At 48.4% G+C, this 22,335-nt stretch overlaps 1 protein-coding gene across 2 annotated transcripts in view; it reads right to left on the bottom strand.

Annotated features, from left to right (window-relative positions):
• ANKRD50 (ankyrin repeat domain containing 50) overlaps nucleotides 1-3,478 on the bottom strand; it is a 43,625-nt gene extending 40,147 nt beyond the window's left edge. The window contains exons 1-2 of one of the 2 annotated variants that reach the window (XM_081021858.1): nucleotides 3,258-3,478; nucleotides 144-1,409 (exon numbers count right to left, since the gene is read on the bottom strand). In XM_081021858.1, the coding sequence (XP_080877984.1) occupies nucleotides 144-622 (479 nt within the window). In that variant the 5' untranslated portion in view covers nucleotides 623-1,409; nucleotides 3,258-3,478. Of the gene's footprint in view, nucleotides 1-143; nucleotides 1,410-3,257 lie in introns of those variants that run through there. The other variant, XM_081021859.1, reaches the window with a different exon arrangement.
• Between the last annotated feature and the right edge of the window lie 18,857 nt (nucleotides 3,479-22,335).

The raw sequence follows: 22,335 nt of genomic DNA, 5'->3' as shown, positions 1-22,335 counted from the left end.
CGGGCCATTGGAACAATTCATGCAGGGAGACAATACCATGTAAGAGATAGGTTTTACCTGTTTTTATGGCGGGCTGTGTTTTTATCTGATCAGGAGATATGAAGGAAGCAGATACAGGGTGGGTGTTTTTTTGTTTGATTTACCTTTTAAATGCTTCAGCTGGGTTTCTCTCGCACTCCCCAGGCTGCAAGAGACTTTGAACAGCAGGATCTCTCAGTTTGTCCTCGAATCCCTGAATCAGTCCACTGCGACAGATTTGGGCCACTAACCCTCTGATAAAGCCTCCCACACAGAGAGTGTCCGAGTCCTGAGCCCTGCAGAAGTGGAAAGCCAGGGCTTGGTGATGTAAACCCCTTTGCAGACTGGCAGGAGAGCTCGGCCACAGTAATTCAGTACAGAGGGCTGTTTTGCCACTACCCGGCCCTCCTACCAGCAACACACCCCAGGCAGCTCCCTTGCCAGGGACGACGCAAGTATTAGTCCCAGAGTTCAGCACAACGGATGGTTTGTTGGCAGTGCTGTTGCTGCAGCTCGTCTTTTCCTGCAGGCAGTGCTGAAGCTTGTGAAAAACCCACTCTCTACAATAAAACTGTTTCCCCTGCAGCAAGCTGGTTTGAGCCATTTTACAGACTTTCTTCTCTGGGACAGGTCAGAAACGACAGCACATCTTTAAAAGTTGCACTCAAGGCAGGTCCTTAAATCCAAGACGACACGTGCGCAACATGGAGCTTGGTCACTGGGCAATGCAATCCGCGAACCTTTCATCCCCTCACATAATGGTCAGTAGCATCTTTGCAAAGCCGAAGAGGCATCTTTCCATCCAAATGCTCTCCTGATTAGCGCATGGTGTATTGCCGATCATCCGATTTAGAAATAAAGCTACGTTTGATACCAAGGCTCAGAAATACTTCTCATATGGCTTAAAAGGTCATGCAATGCCATGGCTACAGCTGCAGCTTATAGTGATGCATTTCCCTCTAATACAGATGATACATCTAAAAAAGCTGAGTTGCTGACACGCACGGTTCCTGCATGTTCTCTGTGCCTCTCTAGGCTTCCAGTCATTCCAAAATATGCGCCTTTTATAACCCCCTTCAAAACGCCGCCCACATCAAGATGCGACTCTTGTCAAAAAAAGGCTTCTTTTCTGTTCCGTGAATGTTTACTGAAAATGTATGGATCTGCCTTGTTTATCGAGAAGTGGTTCACTGGAGCCTGTGCAAGCTTCTGTGGTCCAAGGAAGCCCTTCAAATTATGACACACCGTGTCTCCAATGAGATGGAAACACTCAAACTTCTTGCGCAGAAGGAGACATTCAGCAAGTGCTCTCTTTGCAGTCTCATGGTCTACTCTCACACTCCAGGTGTCTCAACTGCAGATGTCAAAACACTCCCATTTCTGCCCCAGACCTGAAATTAAGCACCACAAACACTTGTTAGCTGACATGCACCAGGGTATTCCACTCTTAAGTAAATCAACTGAAGCCAGATGCTTATTAGGGCACAAAAATAAGGAAGAACCTAAGAAAGAATTCACTTTATGCACACTACATCTGGCTTTTTTTAGTATCGGAGGAGCAAAAAAAGCACAAAAACCCCAACAAAGCCCTACTAGCACTGGCTAGATTCACATTTGTGCCCTTTTTGAGAAAGATAGGTGACCTTGAAGCCACAAAAGAGCCCCCTATCCAATTCTGAAAACTGATATTCATCCAAGGACCCTCCTATCTCCTTCTCTCCCCCCCCCCCAAAAAAAACTTGGTCATCTGAACCTCCCTTGTACCTGCTTCCTATTATGCCTACTGGTCCTGCCGCCCTCCAGCTTTTTCACAGCCGCCTTTGTTCAGGGCTCTGGAGCATCAGAAGCAAGACAGGAGCCACGTTTCCACTTACCGTCTTCTCTCTCTCTCTCTCTCTCTCTCTCCCCGCCCCCCTCCACCCCAAAAGTCCCCCGGCATTGTTGCTGGGCAGCGTGCTGTCGCTGTCATCGGCTCGCCTCCCCGCGGTTGGATCCAGCAGCCAGCGACGCGCTCGTTGCATTTGTCCTCGGCTTTGTCTCTTCCCCCGACCCCCCCCCCCCCCGGGCGTCCCGCACGGCTGGGCTTCCCGTTTCAGCCGATAGCCGAAAGAGAGAAGATTCAGCAGGATGCAACGATCGCTTTCCTAGGGAAGCCTCCCTGGTTGCAGAGCCTTGAAGTCTTTAAGCTTAGGGGGAAAGAATGGGAAACAAGGAAAAGCGGACTCACTCGAGCCAGCGAGCGCTTGGCCCGCCTGCTCGCTTCCCAGATCCTCCGCTCCGGAGAGACACACGCCCTCCCTCCCTCCCACCGCAACGGAGGGGACACGCACGCAGCAGCGCCCCACGGCACAAAGATCCCCGCCCGCCACTCCGATCGCTTCAGCCCCCACCCTCCATCGCTGCACGGGAGTTGCATGCTCCGGGAGGAGGGCGTCCCGCCGCGGCCTCGCACCTCTCCGCCCGCCGGTCGGGCTCCCAACTCGGATCGCACGCCTCCCTCTCCCCACCCCCACTCCCACGTTCGCGGGGTTCAGATTTCAAACACTCGCAGACCCAAAGAGAGAAAGAGTGAGTTCGGGCAATCCCCGCCTGGGTTTCGGACGACGCTGCGCGCTGGCCCCTTCTTCACCTTTGCCACTCATACAGCCTTCCACGAATCGGGAGGGGAAAGTTGGGGAGGGGGCAGGCAGACGCGCGCGCGCGCCCCGACCAAAACAAACAGAAACCCCGAGAGAGAGCGCTCCCACGTTCCCAAAGCCGCACCAGCGCCTCGCACAAGTCCGGGGAGCTTGGCGATCGCGATCGCAAGAAGGCAGGCAAGGATTTGTGGTGGATTGAGACGGGGACCCCGCTCCCTCCCATTCACACACCCACACAAAACAAAGACCTTTGCACGGGGCGCGGCAAGCGTGCAGAGCAGACCCGCGCGCGAGCCCACCCGCTGCACACGGAGCTTTTTGCACAAGGCAGGCGCTCATCCACACGGGACGAGGCGGCGAGAGCCGTGTAGACCCGGGCGCAGCCCCGGCAAAGCTGAGACAGCTGCCCCGCCGCGGAGACTGCCTAGCCCCTGGCAGAAAAGAGGGTCTTCTTAGCCGGGGTTGACACCACCCCAAGGGAGGGAGGTGGGCGCGTGAGTGGCTGCAGCCCCTTCCCCAGCCCTCCTCCACCCAGCCTCTCACTCGGCGAGAGAGAAAACCTCCCTTCCCCGGCTGCTGCTGCTGCTGCTGCTCAGTTACCTCCCCTGCTTCCTCTCCTGTGGACAAGGAGGCGGCAGCTGCTGCTGCTGCTGCTGCTGCTGCTTGGCTCGTTCCCCTCCCGCCGCCGCCGAAGCCGCTTTCCCCAAGGCGGGCGAAAGCCCAGACAGGCGTGTCCGCGGAGCTTCCCTTCGCCTCGTCCCTCTTCACTCCCCGCAGGGCCGGCCTTCCGGCCTCGCTCTCCCTGTCCGGCGCAGCCGAAGCGCGGCCGCCGCCACCACCACAGCTGTCCCCGCCCCTTTCCCCCTCTCCCCGGCCTGATTGGGCGGCCTCGCTCCGGCTCCTCCTCGGCGCTCGCCTCCTTAGGCCCCGCCCGCCGCCGCCTGCTGGTTCGGTGCTTCGACCGTGGGCGTGGAAGGGGCGTGGCCAGACGCCGCTCGGCATCGCCCGAAGCGGAGGGAAGGCTCGGAGCGCTGCGCTCGATCCTCGCAGCTGGCCGAGGACTCTTGAGTCGCTCCTTTGTTTTCAGGAGCAACAGGCTTTGCCCTACACCTGCCTCTCGAGTAGGTTTACTGTGCTGGTTTCTATGAGGCTCATAGGAGAGCCAGCTCCTTGTTGCCGTGGTCCCTTCATAAATATCCCAAAGTTAATGGGCATTGTCATTCAAATATACTAGCTTAATGGTCAGGGGTCCTTTTACCTTTACAGTAGCTTAACCCCCAACTCCCCAATATTTTATTCAAATTGGCACCTCGGATAAGGCAAGATATAGGATCTCAGCCCTGGACACTTGCTATATTTAATAGAATTGTAAGGTTGGAAGGGATCACGAGGGTCCAACCCGCTGAGATGTAGGAATCTTTTGCCCAACATAGGACTTGAATCCACGACCCTGGATTAAGTCTCATGACCTACCAGCAGCGATTTAGAACCTCAAGCTCAACCCAGACGCTTTAAAAGAAACACACACATCCCTAACAAAATAATACTACTTCCCACGGAGAAGCCCATCCAGTTTCACTTCCTGAGGCCAATGGTGCCAACTTGGAATAAAATAGGGAGGGGGAATAAGACCCACCCTGCCTAATCGATCACAAGACACACACACACTATTTGAATGGCAATGTCCATCAACTTGGGGGGGGTGGCCCCCTCAAATATTTTATGGGGGGAGGGCAAAGAGCCTTTATTCCCAAGGAGTTGGCTTCTATGCTCCTCATCAACCAAAACTGGGAAACTGCTGCCACCACCTCTTCTCGCTTCTTCGATGGCAGTGGCAGCAGTGGGTGGGCTCTACAGCACTCAGGCACAGCAGTGGGATCTGTTTCCTCTGGATCCCTGCAGGATCCCTGCAGGAACCCGCCACCTGTGGCAGTCACCTCAGTGTGCTGCCTTATGGTAATAGCTCTGCCCCCTCCCTACAACAGCATCCTCAGGGCAGAGCTTTTCCTCTGAGAATAGAGGTCTGATTGTTAGCATGAATAAGGGCAAGGCTTTTGCACGTTTCCTCGTGTTTTGCATGTTATCCATGGCCCTTAACTCCCAGGAAAGTGAGTGTGGAATTGCACAGAGCTGGCACAGCAATCACTCAGTGTGAGCAGGAGCAGCATGCCCTGTTTTGAGGCAAAATAGGAAGTGCCCAGCCCCTGCTGCTGCTCCTGCTGCCGCCATCTGACCCTGTCACCGAATTTGGATGAGATCTGGTGTGCTTCAGGTGAGGTACTGCTTCACCACTGATGGAGGTGACAGGGCAGGCTGCTGCCTCAGACAGCAAAAACCCAAGAGGCAGTACTCCCATGCCCCCCCCCCCGGTCATCTCTTCCAGTGGCAAAGCAATGCAAGCATCAACACCAATTTAAAATTTAAGGCAAGATTGCATCCATTTGGGGTGACATCTCACCTGAAATCAGCACCGATGGTGGCACCACTTCTCTACCAGTGGTGGATGTGTGGCAGGGCATGCTGCGGTGCCAGCTATAGGGGGCATGAAATATACTCAGAGTCGCAAAGTGATTTCATGCTCTTTATTCAGCTCATAGTGGTGAGGAGGAATGAATGAATGTCCCCTCACAGTATCTGCTTTATATACATTATTTACACAATGGGCTGCACATGATTGGCTAATTCTGGAATTCTACTGTAAGCCAATCAGGTTGTGGATTCACTTCTATCTGGAGCAGGATTGGGTGGTTCCTGCCAACCAATCATACTGCTGCATTGTTCTAGGACCAATCAGACTGCTGCATTCTGAATCCTATTGTTCTAGGACCAATCAGACTGCTGCCTTTTGGATCCTATTGTTCTAGGACCAATCAGACTGCTACAGTTTGGATCCTATTCAACTCAGTACATAACACCCCTCCCCTCTAAGTTCCAGTCCTGCCCGGGAGGTCGCATTCATAGTCCTCAAGGTATGCCGGCGGCCTACGTGTGCGTTGTGGCCTGGGGTGTTCCCTGGTCCGGGCTCCGGGTTCTGGCTCGTGTTCCAAGGATGCTGGCTGTGATGCGGCTGTTTGGTCTGGTGCAACCGGCTCGCTCAGTCGTGGTTCTGGTTCCGGTGTCCTTTCGGCCTCACGGGTCCTCTCTGTATTTACTGATTCTGCCTCTCCTGCTGGCCCCTCCTGCTCTATGGGCCTCACTGCCCCGCTGTTCCCTTGGGACTCCTCTGACCTGTCCTCCTCCTGGTTTTCTCCCGGGAATCGTCGCCGTATCTGGTCGCAGTGGCGGCGCCAGCATTGCCCCCCATCCGTTAGCACCTCGTACGACACGGGGCCAGTGACCCTGGTGATTGTGGCGGGTACCCATGCTGGGCCTGCCCCAAAATTCTTTGCGTACACTGGGTCCTGGGCCTCGAAGGTCCGGGGGTTCCTGCCTTCCCCCACCACTACCTCATCCTGAGCTCTATCGGGGTGAAGGCGGTCCAATCTGATTGCAAGGCGCCGACCCATTAGTAGTTCAGCGGGGCTCCGGCCAGTCGTTGAGCTGGGGGTGCTGTGCTGTGCTAGAAGGAATGTGGCAAGGCGGTACTCCCAGTCCCCTTGCGTCATGCGGCGAAGGGTGTCCTTGGTGGTCCGCACCATGCGTTCTGCTTGGCCATTGGTGGCAGGGTGGAACGGCGCCGAACGGATGTGGCGGATGGCGTTCTGCGCTGTGAAGGTTTGGAATTCTCCTGACGTAAATGCAGTCCCGTTGTCTGAGACGAGAGTGTCAGGGAGCCCGTGGGTTGCAAACAGCCTGCGTAGTACCCGGATGGCTGCGGACGTGGAAGTGGACGGTACCAGTGCGACTTCCAGCCATTTGGTGTAGGAGTCCACCACTATGAAGAATGTTTTCCCCTGAAAGGGGCCAGCGAAATCCACATGCAGGCGTGACCATGGTGCTCGGGCGGACTCCCAGGACTGGACTGGGGCCCTTGGGGGATCTGGGCGGGATTCTTGGCAGGCCTGGCAGTGTTTGACCCAGGCCTCTATCTCTCCATCGATCCCCGGCCACCACACATAACTCCTGGCAAGGGCCTTCATTCTTACTACCCCTGGATGTGTCTCGTGTAGGGCTGTGAGGACCCTTTTGCAGAGGGGCTGGGGAACAACGACTCTGCTTCCCCATAACAGGCACCCCTTGTGGGCCGACAGTTCATGTTTGCGGGTTGTGTAGCCGGCGAATTCTGGCCCGGGGCTGCTGCTGGGCCATCCCCTCCACACCCAGTCCAGGACCCGGGAGATGACCCTATCTTTCTTGGAATGGTGTGCAACTTCTTGTGCCTGAATGGGGCGGTCGGGAAGCAGCTCCAGGCTCATAACCTCTTGTGCAGGTGCTGGGTCAGGGCCTGTTTCCGGTAGTGGTAGCCTGCTGAGGGCGTCCGCATGGCCCATCGCCTTCCCAGGTCGGTGAATCAGTGCATACTGGTAGCTGGCAAGGAAAATTGACCACCTGAGGACGCGAGGAGACAGCACTTGGGGGGTCTGCTTTTCGGGGGCAAACAAGCCAAGCAACGGCTTGTGGTCAGTCACCACGGTGAAGGGCCGCCCGTACAAGAAATCATGGAATTTTTTTACTCCCTTTACGATTGCCAGACCCTCCTTGTCGATTTGCGAGTAGTTCCGCTCGGTTGTGTTGAGTGGGAAAAGTACGCCACCGGTACCTCTCTTCCATCCGGGAGTTGGTGCCCCAGGACAGCTCCAATGCCATAGGGTGAGGCGTCGCATGCTAGCACCACCGGCAGCCTCTCGTCGAAGTGTGCCAAGACCGAGTTTGAGACAAGCAAGTCCTTGACTGCCTGGAATGCGGCCTCCTGGCGCTGGCCCCACACCCAAGGGGCCCGCTTGTCCAGGAGTCTGTGTAGGGGCTCCGCTACCGCCGCCTTGTGGGGAAGGAAGGAATGGTAAAAGTTCAATAGTCCCAAGAAGGCCTGAAGTTCAGTCTTGCTCTTGGGCGCTGGGGCATCACAAATGGCCCGTACCTTGTCCCCAGTCGGGTGGACCCCTTCTGCGTCCACCATAAATCCCAGAAAGTCCACCTGAGGCACTCCTAGTAGACATTTTTCCCGCTTCACCTTGAGACCCGCCGTCTGGAAACGGTGCAGAACGGTGCGGAGGCGGTCCTCAAACTCCTCTGGTGTGGGGCCGGCAATCAACACATCATCGAAGAAGGGGGTGACGCCAGGAATCCCTTTAAGGAGAGAGTCCATTATATTCTGGAATATGCCTGGTGCCACGCTGACACCGAATTGCAGCCGCTTTACCCTGAACGCTCCTCTGTGCGTCACAATCGTCTGTGCCTCTGCTGTGGCCTCATCTACTGGCAGCTGTTGATATGCTTGGGCCAAGTCCAGCTTGCCAAAAATTTTCGACCCAGCCAGGGTGGCAAGGACATGGCTGACCACTGGCACTGGGTATGCGTGGGCCGTGAGGGCCTTGTTTATGGCACATTTGTAGTCTGCGCAGATGCGGACCGAACCATTAGGCTTGACGGGTGTGACGATTGGGGTTTCCCAGGGAGCATTAGGCACCGGCTCCAGCACTCCTTGCTCTACGAGTCGGTCCAATTCCTCGTCTATACGGGGTTTCAAGGCGAACGGGACCCGGCGGGCCTTGAGCCTGACCGGTCGTACTGCGGGGTCAAGCTGTAGCGCAATGGGGGGGCCCGTATACTGTCCCAATTTCCCATCGAAAACCCCTGGAAATTCCTTGCATATGGCGTCCACGTCCACTTGTAAGCTAGTGTGGTTCACCCCGGTGACAGCTAGCCCCAGTGGTCCAAACCATGCCAATCCCAGTAAGCTAATGTAGGGGCCCTTGACCACAAGCAAGTCCAGTTGCCGCGTCCGCCCTCGGTATTGCACCCTGAAGGTCCCCACCCCCATTGTGGGGACCTTACGTTTCTGGAAGTCCCGGAGGGTGAATGGGGCCGGCCTGAGTTTGGGACCCCCAGTGGGACACAGTTTCCTTAAGGTCCTTGCCGAGATTATGGATAGAGTTGAACCCGTGTCAAGCTCCATGCGGCATGGGGCCCCCTCTATCTGTACCTCTACATAAATTTTCTCTACGTTGGGGTGGGGCAACTGGTATACCTGGAAGTCCGTGAGCTCCGTCGAGTTGCCTTGGTGCGTTGGGCCCCGGGACCTGGGGCTCTTGGATTGGTCATCTGATGCCTGGTGTCGGGTGGGCCGAGCCCGACACACCCGGGCGATGTGTCCCGATTTTCTGCACTGCCTGCACTCTGCGTTGCGGAAACGGCAGGTCCTCCTCTCGTGACTCTCCCCGCAGCTTGCGCAGTTCCCTCCTTCTCGTCGAGGCAGCTGTGGTCTGTGCGCTGCTTGAGTGCGCTGCTGTACTCGGTGCACCTCCTCCCTGTCGGATCCTGAGTCGTCGGTGAGGTCTTCATGGTGGACCCTTGGTTGGGATGGCAGGCTCGGCCGTGCCTCTTGGGTCGACCTCTCGGCAGCTTCTGTTGCCAGGGCCTCCTCCAGAGCGACCTGGAACGTTAGGTCCTTCTTAGTGTAGAGGCGCCGTTGCAGCTTCTCATCCTTCAGGCCACCGACGAGGCGGTCACGAAGCATGTTCTCCAGCTCTGAGAAGTTGCAGAACCGGGCGGCTTGGCGGAGAGAGGTCACAAACCCAGTTATGGTTTCCCCAGGGGCTTGCCGCTTTGCGTAGAAGGCATTTCGACGAGCCACCACTGAGGGCTGCGGCGAAAAGTGCCCCTTCAGCTGTTCCATTATTGTTTTGTATGGAACAGTAGCGACGTCTTCAGGCGCAAGGAGAGCCCGGGCGATTTCAAACGTCTCCTCTCCGCAGACGCTGAAGAATATCGCCCTCTTCTTGGCGTCTTCTTCGTCGGTGACCCCTTTGGCTTCTAGGAGGAAGGTGAAACGGGAGGCGTACGCTTCCCAGTCTCCAGATGCTGGGTTGAATGGCGAGAAGCTGCTGTTGGCTGCCATTCTGAGTTCCTTGTGCCCCGGAGCTGAAGCCTGGATACACGGTGCGAGGCAGCGGTGCGGCAGTTGGCGGTGCTGCGGTGCTGTGTGTGGCAGTCAGCTCAGCGGGATCCCACCTTCGTCGCCAGTGAAATATACTCAGAGTCGCAAAGTGATTTCATGCTCTTTATTCAGCTCATAGTGGTGAGGAGGAATGAATGAATGTCCCCTCACAGTATCTGCTTTATATACATTATTTACACAATGGGCTGCACATGATTGGCTAATTCTGGAATTCTACTGTAAGCCAATCAGGTTGTGGATTCACTTCTATCTGGAGCAGGATTGGGTGGTTCCTGCCAACCAATCATACTGCTGCATTGTTCTAGGACCAATCAGACTGCTGCATTCTGAATCCTATTGTTCTAGGACCAATCAGACTGCTGCCTTTTGGATCCTATTGTTCTAGGACCAATCAGACTGCTACAGTTTGGATCCTATTCAACTCAGTACATAACAGGGCAGAAGGGGCTTCATCCCCCTCAATATTTCTAGGCAAGGAGGTGAGCCCCCTCCCCCAATATTGATGGGGCTGCCATCCCCCGCTGCCTCCAGCAAGCGCCGGCCTGCCAGGCAGGAGGTGTGGAGTGCAATTTTCACCCTCCACACTCCCTGCCATAATCATTGGAGCCCCTTCCAGGAAGACACTCTGGTGATCTTCAAAGGGATGCCTGGGTGTCCCCGCAGGCCTGGCCGGATGGGGGGGGGGGTCAGGTGTGTGACATCATGCACGAGCAATGGGCCACCCCAGTGTTGGGCCCAATTCTGCACGCCTGGGGCATGTTGTGGCAGGCAGCGGCAGCAGGTATGGCAGTGGTAGTGGCAGGAGTTGCAGCAGGAGCGGGGCAAGGCAGCACTTCCCATTTCTCCCCCAGCTGTTTCCCCCCTAGGTTCCTTACTCTTGTCCCAAGACTTATGTCCATCAGCCTTGGTGCAGCCTAAAGTAGACCTGTGGTGTCCACTGAAACGATTGGGACCGGTGTGGGAATTAACTTGTGTGGTTTGAGCTCCACGCTTTGGCTAATGCTGCCAATGAAACTTTAGATATAGAGTTAATATGTAGGGTGCTATCCTGACCTCTTTTGGGTGCATCAGTTACACTCAGGAAGAAGGAGGGGAGGTTCTGTGGCCGTCTGTGTTAGTCTTGCAGGTGCTTTGAGCTGCAGATTGCATAGCATTCTTTGACCACATGTGAAGTTTAAATGTAAGTTATGAGCTTTGGGCCTGTATCACTTTGACATTTTGCTTCACGCAGCCAAATCCCCTTGAGAAAAAGTGGGTTCCTTGCTGGCCTATGCTATCAAACCACCTTTAAAATAAAATCATGTACTAAAGTCTTTAAGTGTGAGTAACTCTGCTTTTGCAGTGATTCCTTCATCAGTTCATATCCTGTTTCTAAACTTACGCTTTTGGGGAAGTGAGTAATCAGTTACTCTGCCTTTATAGGCATCCCTGGGTAGCTTAACTTGTGTAATTTAAGGCTGTTCAGAGGGATTTTGATACAGAGAAACTGTATTTTGTTTTATAATGATAACTTACCTTTTCTTAGCAGCCACTCATATCTTTGCAATTTTCTACTCTAAAATGTCAAGAACTTAAAAAAAATAAATCATTGCTGTTCTGAGTGCACTTTTCCCAAAGTAAATCAACAGCTTTCAATAGAATTCACAAGTGACTGAGTTTAGGAATGCAGTATAACTTCAAAACACATGCATTTAAGGTGACTGTACTCTGTATTCTTGCTTACGATGATGACGCAACATAACATGATATTTACAGTGACTATTTGAAGAGCTCACAATAGTCAGCCACAGAAATTTGAATCAGGCTGCATCAGGTGAGGGTTGAGTCCTAAGCAATGCTGCTACAGAGTTTCACAGTGGGAATGAAACTTGAAAAGCAAGAAAGGAAGCTGCTTTAGTTATTAAGTGTTTTGCAATGGACTTAAAGCATGCTAACTTATACTCTGACATGAATGCCACAATATAAAGAATAATGCCCAAATATGATCTGCAACAAAATGTTGCAGCATGGAGTGCTGGTGTTCAGTATTCCGGCTGGTTAGCCACACTTTTCTACTGGACACAATTTTCACAATTGACGGCTTATGCCTTTTTGCATCTCTTTCCCCTGAGATTTGAAGGCAAATCCTGTGTAAAACATGCATTCAATTTGAAAATGCCTATCTTTCATTTCCTGTCCCACTTTAACACTCATAGGGGGATAAATCCCAAAGTAAGATGACAATCTGAACCCCTGATCTGGACTGCTTGTGGGCAGTAGGATTCAGCAGAGGTGTCCCTTTTTCTAGGCTCTGTCAGCAAGGCACTCCAATGCTATAGAGACCGCTTCTGCACCTGCCAAATGCTGAGCACACTTTTGAGCGAGTTCATACCTCTTTCCCATTTTCCATGATGAGGGAGCAAGTGTACATTGTTTTGCATGTTTAAATAATAAGGAAAATCTGAGAAAATCCCATTTTACGTGTCTCTGTACCTGACAGCTTGCAGGGACAAATAAGTATGGGGAGGTGCTTAAAGTGAGCGCTCACTTGGTCTGTCGTGAGTTGTACATCTGTATTCACATGATTACATTTTCAGCAGAGAAATCTTAATTACCTGACTCAAGTTTAATTCATTAATTGGCATGCCTAATTTATTATAATCTTCCCGTAAACCACTGTGAGGTGTAGATTTCTCGTACAGATTAAAAAGTGAATTGTTTAATGTCAGGTTTCTCAGATACAATCAACAGAATCTTATTTGACTTGCCCAGGGTGCAAGTGGAGGTTTGCATGTTTGAATCCTCTCCTACCTCGAAATATGCAAAGGTCCACATACAATTAGAGAAAATGCACATTTGGATTTCCCCACCTTCAAATTTCATTTCATGCAAATTGGGCCAAACTCTTTAACCTCTCTATTTTTCACCTGTTAAACTTGAGGAAGCTTGATCACTTATTTATCATTTGCTTTAACAACAACAACAACAACAACAAAACTTTTGTTCTAATGGATTGCCTGTGTTAGCTTTACCCAGCTGGTGCCCTCCAGATTGTGAACTACAAATCCTATCATTCCCAGCCTTCATAGCAAACGATCAGGAATGTTGCAAGGGTTCTAGCTTAGGGAAGACTGGTCTACAGCACACACTTATATTAATAAAGCAAAGAAACATTGCTGGGAATGTTAACAGGAGCATTGAACGTATATTAAATTTCATTTTAAAGGGCAAGGAGCCTGCTGACTTGAGTCAATTACAGAAAAGCTGTGTTTCAATTAGATTGTGGCTAATTGAATTTTATAATATGGAAACTGGTGCTTCCTTGGGAAGGCTTTGCCATACACATCAGAAACCACAGAGAATTCCATTTTGACAGGGAAATCTCCTTATATTTTGGTATGCTGTATTTGAGATTCATCTGAACCTTGACATTGAACAGTAGCTAAGCTGATAAGGAGGCAACTGAATGAGGGAAAGAGAGTGGGAGGACTCATAGCTCATTGGTGGAGTGCATGCATTTTATGCAGAAAGTTTTTGTGAATTACCGTATTTTTCGCTCTATAGGACGCACTTTTTCCCCTTCAAAAATGAAGGGGAAATGTGTGTGCGTCCTATGGAGCGAAGACGCCATAGCCCCGCTTACCCTCTCCCGGCTGGAGAGGTGACGCGCTGCTATGGCAGGAGCCCCTTTAGCCGCGCGCCACCTCTCCAGCTGGGAGAGCGCATGCAGGGCTAAAGAAGCCATAGAAGCTTTCCGCTGCTCCCCGACCTGCTCTTTGGGGCTGGTGGTGGGCTTTCCCCCGCCAGCCCCAAAGAGCAGGTCGAAAGGAACCTGAAGCCTGGAGAGCGAGAGGGGTCGGTGCGTACTGACCCCTCTCGCTCTCCAGGCTTCCAAGGTAGCCGCCTGAAGGCGACTGAACGCACCTTAAATGGCACCTTGTTTTAGAGGGGGAAAACAAGAGGGGGAAAATTCTCCCCCTCTCTGCGCAGCGCCTCCTGCCGCTTCACTGAAGGGGTGCTGGGCAGAGAGGGGGAGAATTTTTTTTTCCTTGTTCTCCCCCCTCTAAAACAAGGTGCGTCCTATTGTCCGGTGCGTCCTATGGTGCGAAAAGTACGGTAGATGCTATAGAGCTACTGCTGATAGGAGTTGTACTTGCCCGGTTAGGGAAGGATGGACCAGTTGCCTTAACTGGTATAAGGCAGATTTTTATGGGTCCCATTGTCACAAGATCCCTGCCTGTAATTGCTCCCCGCTCTTCTCCCCTTGGGGCCGCGGGTGGCGCTGTGGGTTAAACCACAGAGCCTGGGGCTTGCCGATAAGAAGGTTGGTGGTTTGAATCCTGGCGACGGGGAGAGCTCCTGTTGCTCGGTCCCAGCTCCTGCCAACCTAGCAGTTCGAAAGCACGTCAAAGTGCAAGTAGATAAATAGGTACCGCTCCGGTGGGAAGGTAAACGGCGTTTCCGTGCGCTGCTCTGGTTTGCCAGAAGCGGCTTAGTCATGCTGGCCACATGACCCGGAAGCTGTACGCCGGCTCCCTCAGCCAATAAAGCGAGATGAGCGCCACAACCCCAGAGTCGGCCACGACTGGACCTAATGGTCAGGGGTCCCTTTACCTTCTCCCCTTGACTGGACTTCTGACAAACTTATCTGACTAATTTACTGCAAATACAGCCACTATAAATACAACCACTATAAAAGCAGGGTGGTCCTGTGCATTAGCCTTATTTGCATGCCCAGGTATCAAAGGGATGGCTCTTGAAGCATTCCAGGACTGGTTAATATCAACGATGCCCCCTGCTGAAACTCAAAATTGATCAGTTGGTGAGCCAACTTCATAGTTCTTGAATATATAGTCAGCCCTGATTTCAATTCAATGAATTTTAATATTTTCATAATTCTAACTGACATTGGTTATGAGTTAATTTTTATTTTCTGCATCTGTACAGTCTGTCTGTCAGTCTCTCTGTGTGTGGAGGGAGTTATTAGTGAACATTCAATGATATAAAGTCCAAATGTTTTTTTAGTATTATATTTGCAAGTATAATGTATTGCAAATATAATATTGTGCAAGTAATAAAAGTTATAATTGGGTTTCCGCACAATTAATGGAAAGGCATTATCTTTGGTTGGCTCCTCTCCCCTTCTATAGCTTGGATAGGCAACTCGTTCAACATTGAGGACTGTAATCATAGTGATGGAGGATGGCACAATAAATTTCTTATTGAAATAGTCTGCGTTCAACACCATCTGTATATTATTTTTATGAACCTGGTGGAAGGCAAACGGTAGCTGGTAATCTTTCTTTTCTGTAGGTGATACAAATGCAAAACCTTGGCTCAGACTTGAGAAAAATCTAGTGGGGTGACTAAGAACATAGGGGATATTAAAGCCCATGCCTTCTTCATTCCTGTTCTCATTTTGAAATCAATCTCCACAAGCATAAGCAATTAAAAGAAAGCTCCTTCAAATAATTAAAATGGTTATGCTCTGAATTCCAATAAGCTGCAAAGAGAAGCCAGAGAGTGGGTGGAGGAGTTTCATTTCGCCCTGGCTTTCCTGCACAGTTTCTTATTATCCATTCTCTGAGCCACTTAGTGAGAGAAGTCATCTTTTCTTATTCTGTAGCTTTGTCTCCTCTTTTTCTGAGTATTTCTCTGCAGATACACAGCTGTGCTTCTTGAGTTGTACAGACTTAGATGCTCACTCAGTTGTTGTTTTTTCCCTAAACGAGACTATAATTATTCTGTCCAAAATAGTTCATCTCCTCCATTCTTAAATGTATTGTTATGAGTTTGTGGGCGCCAGACTCCTATAATCCCCAGATCCAGTAAGTGATAGAAATTAATCAAGACTTGGGGTGTTAAGAAGGTTGTCAGACCTCTCTAATCCTCAGATCCAGCAAGTGCTAACATCTAATTAAGCCAGGCTCAACTGTGTTGAGGTGAGTGTCTAGGTAACAGGCCATCAAGAGAACAAAGGATCAAGGGGGCTCAGTGCGAGAAGACAAATGGGTGGAGTCCCCCTCCTTCAACATATAAACCCAGAGTTTAGTGTAGAGAGGTTACAGCAATAATGTGACTTAGCTGTAAGGCAGCAAGCCAGAGAGGCAGAGCATGGTATCTGATGTCTGTTTGAATCCAAAGCTGTGGTTATGGGAGAAACAGGACCCTTTTGGAGTGTTAATGCTACGAACCCCTCCATTGTAGGCTCAGGTTGCATAGATGTGTAAGTAAACCATATATCCTAAAGACACCACAGTCTCCACTGTGCCTCATTCCTAAAAGGAAACACGAACCCTGGCCTCGAACCCCTGAATTTCACACCGCTTGGAGATTGGGGTGGCATGCTAAGTATGTATGATCAGTTGAACATCTGCATGGAATCTAAACACAGAAGAGGTTGGTGGAATCTAGACCTAGGAGGTCACAGGGCCAGCACCTAAAAGGTCTCACTCCTCCCCTCTCGAAAAAGAAATAGTGGAGACATAAGCTGTACCGTTGTACAAGTACTTAGCACTTAAACTGTCTTGCTTTCAGAAGGGGGTCTCTGCAGTCACAATAGCTTCTCTTCTGGAACAAAGGTTGTGTGTTCTGGCACAGAGGAAGCCCTGTATGCATAGGAGCCAACTCCTAGGGGCCATGGGGCTTCAGCCCCCACAATAAAATATTTGAGGAGGCCAGGCCCTCGCAAAGTTGATGGGCATTCCCACTCAAATGGTGTGTGTGCACTGTGTCATGTGATTGATTACGTAGGACGGGACCTTCCTGGGCACCCACAATATTTTATTCAACTTGGCACCCCAGCCTGTACACAAGTAGATTGTATGCAGCCATTTAACAGCAGGCATAGCTATCTCAGGAGATCCAGTTCTCCACTCAGTGTGCATTCATTCTCTGTGGATATTTCAGGAGCACAGACCCTGGGTTTATAACTTCTTACTTTTTTTTTTTATAAATGATTTTTATTAAGATTTCAATAAAAAGTTAAACAGAAAAACATGGAAAATACACAAATACACAATACATAATCCAAAAAAAAGAAGAAAAACAAAGAGCAGAAAACAAACAAAAAAAAAGAAACAGAACAATTAAAAATAATATCACCTTTTCATTTCCGTTTTTAAATTTACTTATTTTCTGGACTTCCTCATACCTCCCTCTTTTGTATTCCAGTCCAAATTGTTTGTCCAGCAATTTCTTTTCCACTTTTTTAATCCCAATCTTTAATCCTAATATAATATAGCATTAAAATTTTACCTCTTAAATACCAAATTTCCATTTCATTAAATTTCTTTAATCCTAATCTTTAATCTTAGTCTATCTATAACTTTATCGTGTACAGCTGGAAACCACTTATTTTCAATTCAACATCACTCTAACATTCTTTAATTTTGCAGTGTTTCTGTAGATAATCTTTGAATTTCTTCCAATCTTCCTCCACCGACTCTTCTCCCTGGTCACGGATTCTGCCAGTCATTTCCGCCAGTTCCATATAGTCCATCAGTTTCATCTGCCATTCCTCCAGCGTGGGAAGTTCTTGTGTCTTCCAATACTTTGCGATGAGTATTCTTGCTGCTGTTGTTGCATACATAAAGTTCTATCCTTTTTTAACACCATTTGGCCGACAATGCCCAGGAGAAAGGCCTCTGTTTTCTTGGGGAAGGTATATTTAAATACCTTTTTTAATTCATTATAAATCATTTCCCAGAAAGCCTTAATCTTTGGGCACGTCCACCAAAGGTGAAAAAATGTACCTTCAGTTTCTTTACATTTCCAACATTTATTGTCGGGCAAATGATAGATTTTTGCAAGCTTGACTGGGGTTATGTACCACCTGTATATCATTTTCATAATATTCTCTCTCTTTTTTTTTTTTTTAAAGCAATTTATTAAATTTTACAATAAAAATAGACATAATAAGCAATGCATAATATTCTCTCTCAAGGCATTACATGCCGTAAATTTCATACCTGTGGTCCACAACTGTTCCCAGTCAGCAAACATAATGTTATGTCCAACGTCTTGTGCCCATTTAATCATAGCTGATTTTACCGTTTCATCCTGAGTGTTCCATTTCAGCAGCAAGTTATACATTCTTGACAAATTCTTAGTTTTGGGTTCTAACAATTCAGTTTCTAATTTTGATCTTTCCACCTGGAAGCCAATTTTCTTGTCCAATTTAAATGCCTCCATTATCTGATAATAATGAAGCCAGTCTCGCACTTTGTTTTTTAATTTTTCAAAACTCTGCAATTTCAGTCTATCTCCATCTTGTTCCAAAATTTCCCAATATTATAACTTCTTACAGCAGAAGCCTATTTGTGCCTGAAGATAGCTCCACTGAGGGTTCATCCACGTTCCCCCTTGTGCCATGTCTAGAAACCATGGGTCCAAGCAGTTTTCTCCTTGCCCCACTCCTTTCCAAGGGAAGACTCACTCTTGAGTTATAGATCCGAACAAAGAGCAATGTGGGGAAAATGAGGAAAACTGAGGAAAACAATTGTTTGCTCCAATTGAGTGCAAAAGAGCAGTTTTCCGCAGGGGAAAACAGCAGCAGAAGAGGAAGTGTGGACAAGCTCTAGGTTAAATAGGCCTTACTTTCAAGTAAGTGCACATAGAAGCGCAGTCCTACACTGCTGTCTACTCAGATGTGAATCCTATTAAATTCAATGGGATTTCCTTTCAAGTAAGTCAGGTTAGGATTTAATTTCTCTGTCAGATAATGCCTTTTCACAATAAAGGTCACACAGAGACCTCTATTCCTTTGTTCCTATTGCACCGGCTTGCCTTACTTCAGATCAGAGTCCTACCATTAAGCAGGTTTAAAGCCAGTATTTATTCAGCTTGAGTGACAAGAGCACAATTAAAGCTGCGTGTAATCGCAGTTGGTTATACGGAGGTAAGCCAAAGTTGATAATAAAGGCTAATACTCTGGAAAACAGGTGTCAGAGCTGATAACTAGCTGAGTAAGATTTTTTTTTTTAGGGAACACATGACTTCACATGCCATTAAATAATATTATGAAACATAATATAGGCTGGAAAATAAAGTCAGTCACCAACAACCCATTATAGAAATTAAATTCCAAAACTGACCTTTCACATGATTTTGGCAATAAATATATCCATTATAACTCGTTGACCGCAAAAATATAGTTAAGTGCTGAAGTCTGAGGGTAAATGCATTTATGATTGATAAAATGGACTATATAAGTTATTAAATTATGACTTTCAGAGGTGGCAGTATTCCCATAGGTCAATCCTATGCACATTATCAGTTTTGAACCAAGATTCAGGAAATTCAGAGAAGCTTCTGGAATCTTGAAAGTTCATAGGTTCAATCTCACAATAATATGTTCAGAGATAGTCTGCCTCTGACTGCTATATATAAATTAAGGCACCAGACACATTTACTGCTATTAGCATAGAAATTGCTCCATCTTTCCACACCAGGCTGTTAAACATTGGAATGCAGGAATCACCTGGTAAGCATTTAGACACAGGACCAATTGAATGGCCCCTTCATAACTAACTGTTGCCTGACCAGGACTGAGCAAATGAGGCTGAGGAAAGGGATGGACCTGACAAAGATGTGCCACTGCCCCAAGCAGCTGGACCACATGATCTAAAATATGCTTTTCAATATCCCTTGATGCATCACAATAAGATGTTCAGCATCAGTTTCAAAGCACAAGCCGCAGCACTTGATCTGAGGAGTATCAGAGAATATGTCTTGGGGCATTGCAAGCGATCTTGTGGCCACACCATTTGGATCCCACACTGCTTCATTGGTGCCTCGGCCTGGGCTGCTGGTGCAACTGGGAAGGTCACTAATATAGAAGAGAGCCTACCAGAGGACACTTTGCCAAGTATCTCCTCAAACCATCAGCTGGCTTTGGTGACACCTATTATATGCATATATATATATATATATATATATATATATATATATATGATAAACAATAAACGCATTCAGGCTCATTTGTGTGAAGTAAACAAATATGATGGCAAGAGGCTGCCCCCACAGATTGCATGGTTGCTCTTGCAATTGTCATATTGAGGCATAGCTACTGAAGTGGGGTCCCAGATATATGTATGGAGCCTCCCAGACCTGCATAAAGCAGGACATGGGGTGAATCCAAGTTGTGCCCCAACACAGAAACAGTATGGGAACAGGAGGAGGAGCCACATGACTTTTGGGTGGTGGTAAACATGCAACCCTACAGCCATACTTGCTCCCTTTGTGCAAATAATGTCTGAAGTGGGCTACATGGCAGAGTTCTTTTAAACATCGTTGTGCCATTTGAACTAAAACCTACAAACGTGTGCATGATTACACCGGCAAAGCTAGGACCATGGTGGCAGAAATGCAATCAGGGCAGTTTTGAGGCTCATAGGCTTGGGCCTTTTAAAAAACCTCACTACACCCAGTTATTCAGTGTACCGTATTTTTCGCTCCATTGGACGCACCGGACCATAGGAGGGGGAGAACAGGGAAATTTTTTTTTCTTGTTCTCCCCCTCTAAAACAAGGTGTGTTCAAGGTACATTCACCAGAGCTTGTGGGGCTGGCGGTGGGGGGAAGCGCTGCTTTCCCCCACTGCCAGCCTCAAAGATCCCTGAAGCCTTTGGAGCGCAGCGCCCCGCTGCCCTGGAGAGGCTGTGCGCGCAGCCGTCCCCAAGCTAGAGCAGCAAGACGGAGCCCTCCGTCTTCCTGTTCTGGTTTGGGAACAGCCTTGCTAGCCTCTGTAGGACAGCGGGGTGAAAGCACCCCGCTGCCCTGGAGAGGCTGTGCGCGCAGCCGTCCCCAAGCTAGAACAGCGAGACGGAGCGCTCCGCAGTGCTCCTTCATCCTGTTCTGGCTTTGGGCTTAGCGGCGCAGCCTGCATTCGCTCTATAGGACGCACACACATTTCCCCTTAATTTTTGGAGGGGAAAATGTGTGTCCTATAGAACGAAAAATACGGTAATTCAAAATTGTCACAGAGCTATTTGCTTTCAAGGAACCAAATTGCAATTTACTGCATTATTCTAATCAGTCAATATCCACATTATGAAGCTTTGATGTTACAAGATATAATTATTCATGTCAAAGTATAGTAACAACAAAAGCAGGCATTTGACATTATATATGTGTGTGTTTATCTTCCATAACTTTCAAAACAGAATGCAAGGCGAATGAACGATAAATCATAGGGGAGGTTTGGCTGGTTTTAACAAATGTGTTTTAAAAAGAACATCCAATCTTTGAGATGTCAAGTGAGCAGCAGGGATAGATTCATAGAATAGATGGTGAACTCCACAAATGGGATTTTAGCCATTAAGAATAAATTAGAAGAGCGCTAAATTACCGCTGCATTTATTGGAAAGTGGGTAAATTATAAAGCGACACTTCTAGACAAATGACATGTTCTACTTGCTGCTTTTTACTCGTTAACTAAACGCTACCAGTTATAGAATTCCACTTCATGGGATAATCTGCATACTTTTGATAAGCATGTGCTGTACTTTATAAAAATATGCCTACACTGCCAACTCATATAAAGCCCCAGTGCATTATACAACAATATGGGCAGGCACAATAAGACACAAATTATGATAAAACACGCACATACAGAATAACCATTAAGAAATGAATGGCCTGCAAGCAAAAAAAAAACAGCCTCCAAGAAAAATCTCCTGAGAGCCAGTAGTGAGGCTGCCTGCTGGATCTCTGCTGGGAAGAGAATTCCACAACATGGATCCGGAATTTCTAAATTCCCAACTTGAAGCTAGTCAAGCTTCTGCGGCCTGAGGAATGACTAACAGTGCTTCTTCAGATGATCTGGATTAAAAAAATTATGTGTTTTGCATCTTCTAGTTCTCTGGTTTGAGTAATGAACTACAAACTTTTTGTCACATCTAGCAAAAAATAACAATAATGTCAAAGCCTGCATGGTGACCATCTTCCTGGGTGAAATGAAGAGGAGGAAGAGGAGGAGGAGGATGACGACAAGCGAAGATACTTAGCGTTTCCCCACCACAAGTATCTGCAGGAACTGGTGTTTTACAGAACAATTTATCTGCAAAGATGCTATGCCAGTCTATAAAATTAATATTGATAATGCATGCGCTGCAGTAGAATTCCATATGTTACAGTTCAGTAATTTTCAATTAGGATAGGATATGGCACATAGTTTGAGCAGCAGTTCAGGTTCTACATTAGGCTTTCCTCTATGTTTGCAATGTTTCCAAGGAATGTAAAACTATTGTTTACAAGTTTGAACTAGGGGTTTTAATGGGAAGATAGCAAATTCACAGCTCTGTAAGGAGGAAACTGGGTTACAAGTGCATATAATTCTATTGTTGTTACTATTAATTTATTTAGTACCCATCCTTCACTGTAAAGTCCCAGGGTGGATTACAGCATTAAAAACAATATTAAAAACAATTTAAAACAGCAACCATAAAAATGAGGTGGGTCCTAAAACAGATGCTTTTCTACAGCACAAACTTATAACAAGTCTGTTGGATCAAGTCAAAAGTCCATTCAGTCTAGCAACCTGTTCTCGTTTTTTGTTTGTTTGTTTTTTAAAAATTTTTTATTTATACAACAAGAAAAACAAACGAACAAAAAACACAAATACCGAATTACACACAAATTA

The sequence above is a fragment of the Podarcis pityusensis genome (assembly GCF_964106645.2).
Source record: "Podarcis pityusensis genome assembly, chromosome: 9".
Taxonomy (NCBI): Eukaryota; Metazoa; Chordata; class Lepidosauria; order Squamata; family Lacertidae; genus Podarcis; species Podarcis pityusensis.
The sequence above is the reverse complement of the archived record's forward strand: the minus strand, read 5'-3'. Positions and strand labels throughout refer to the sequence as shown.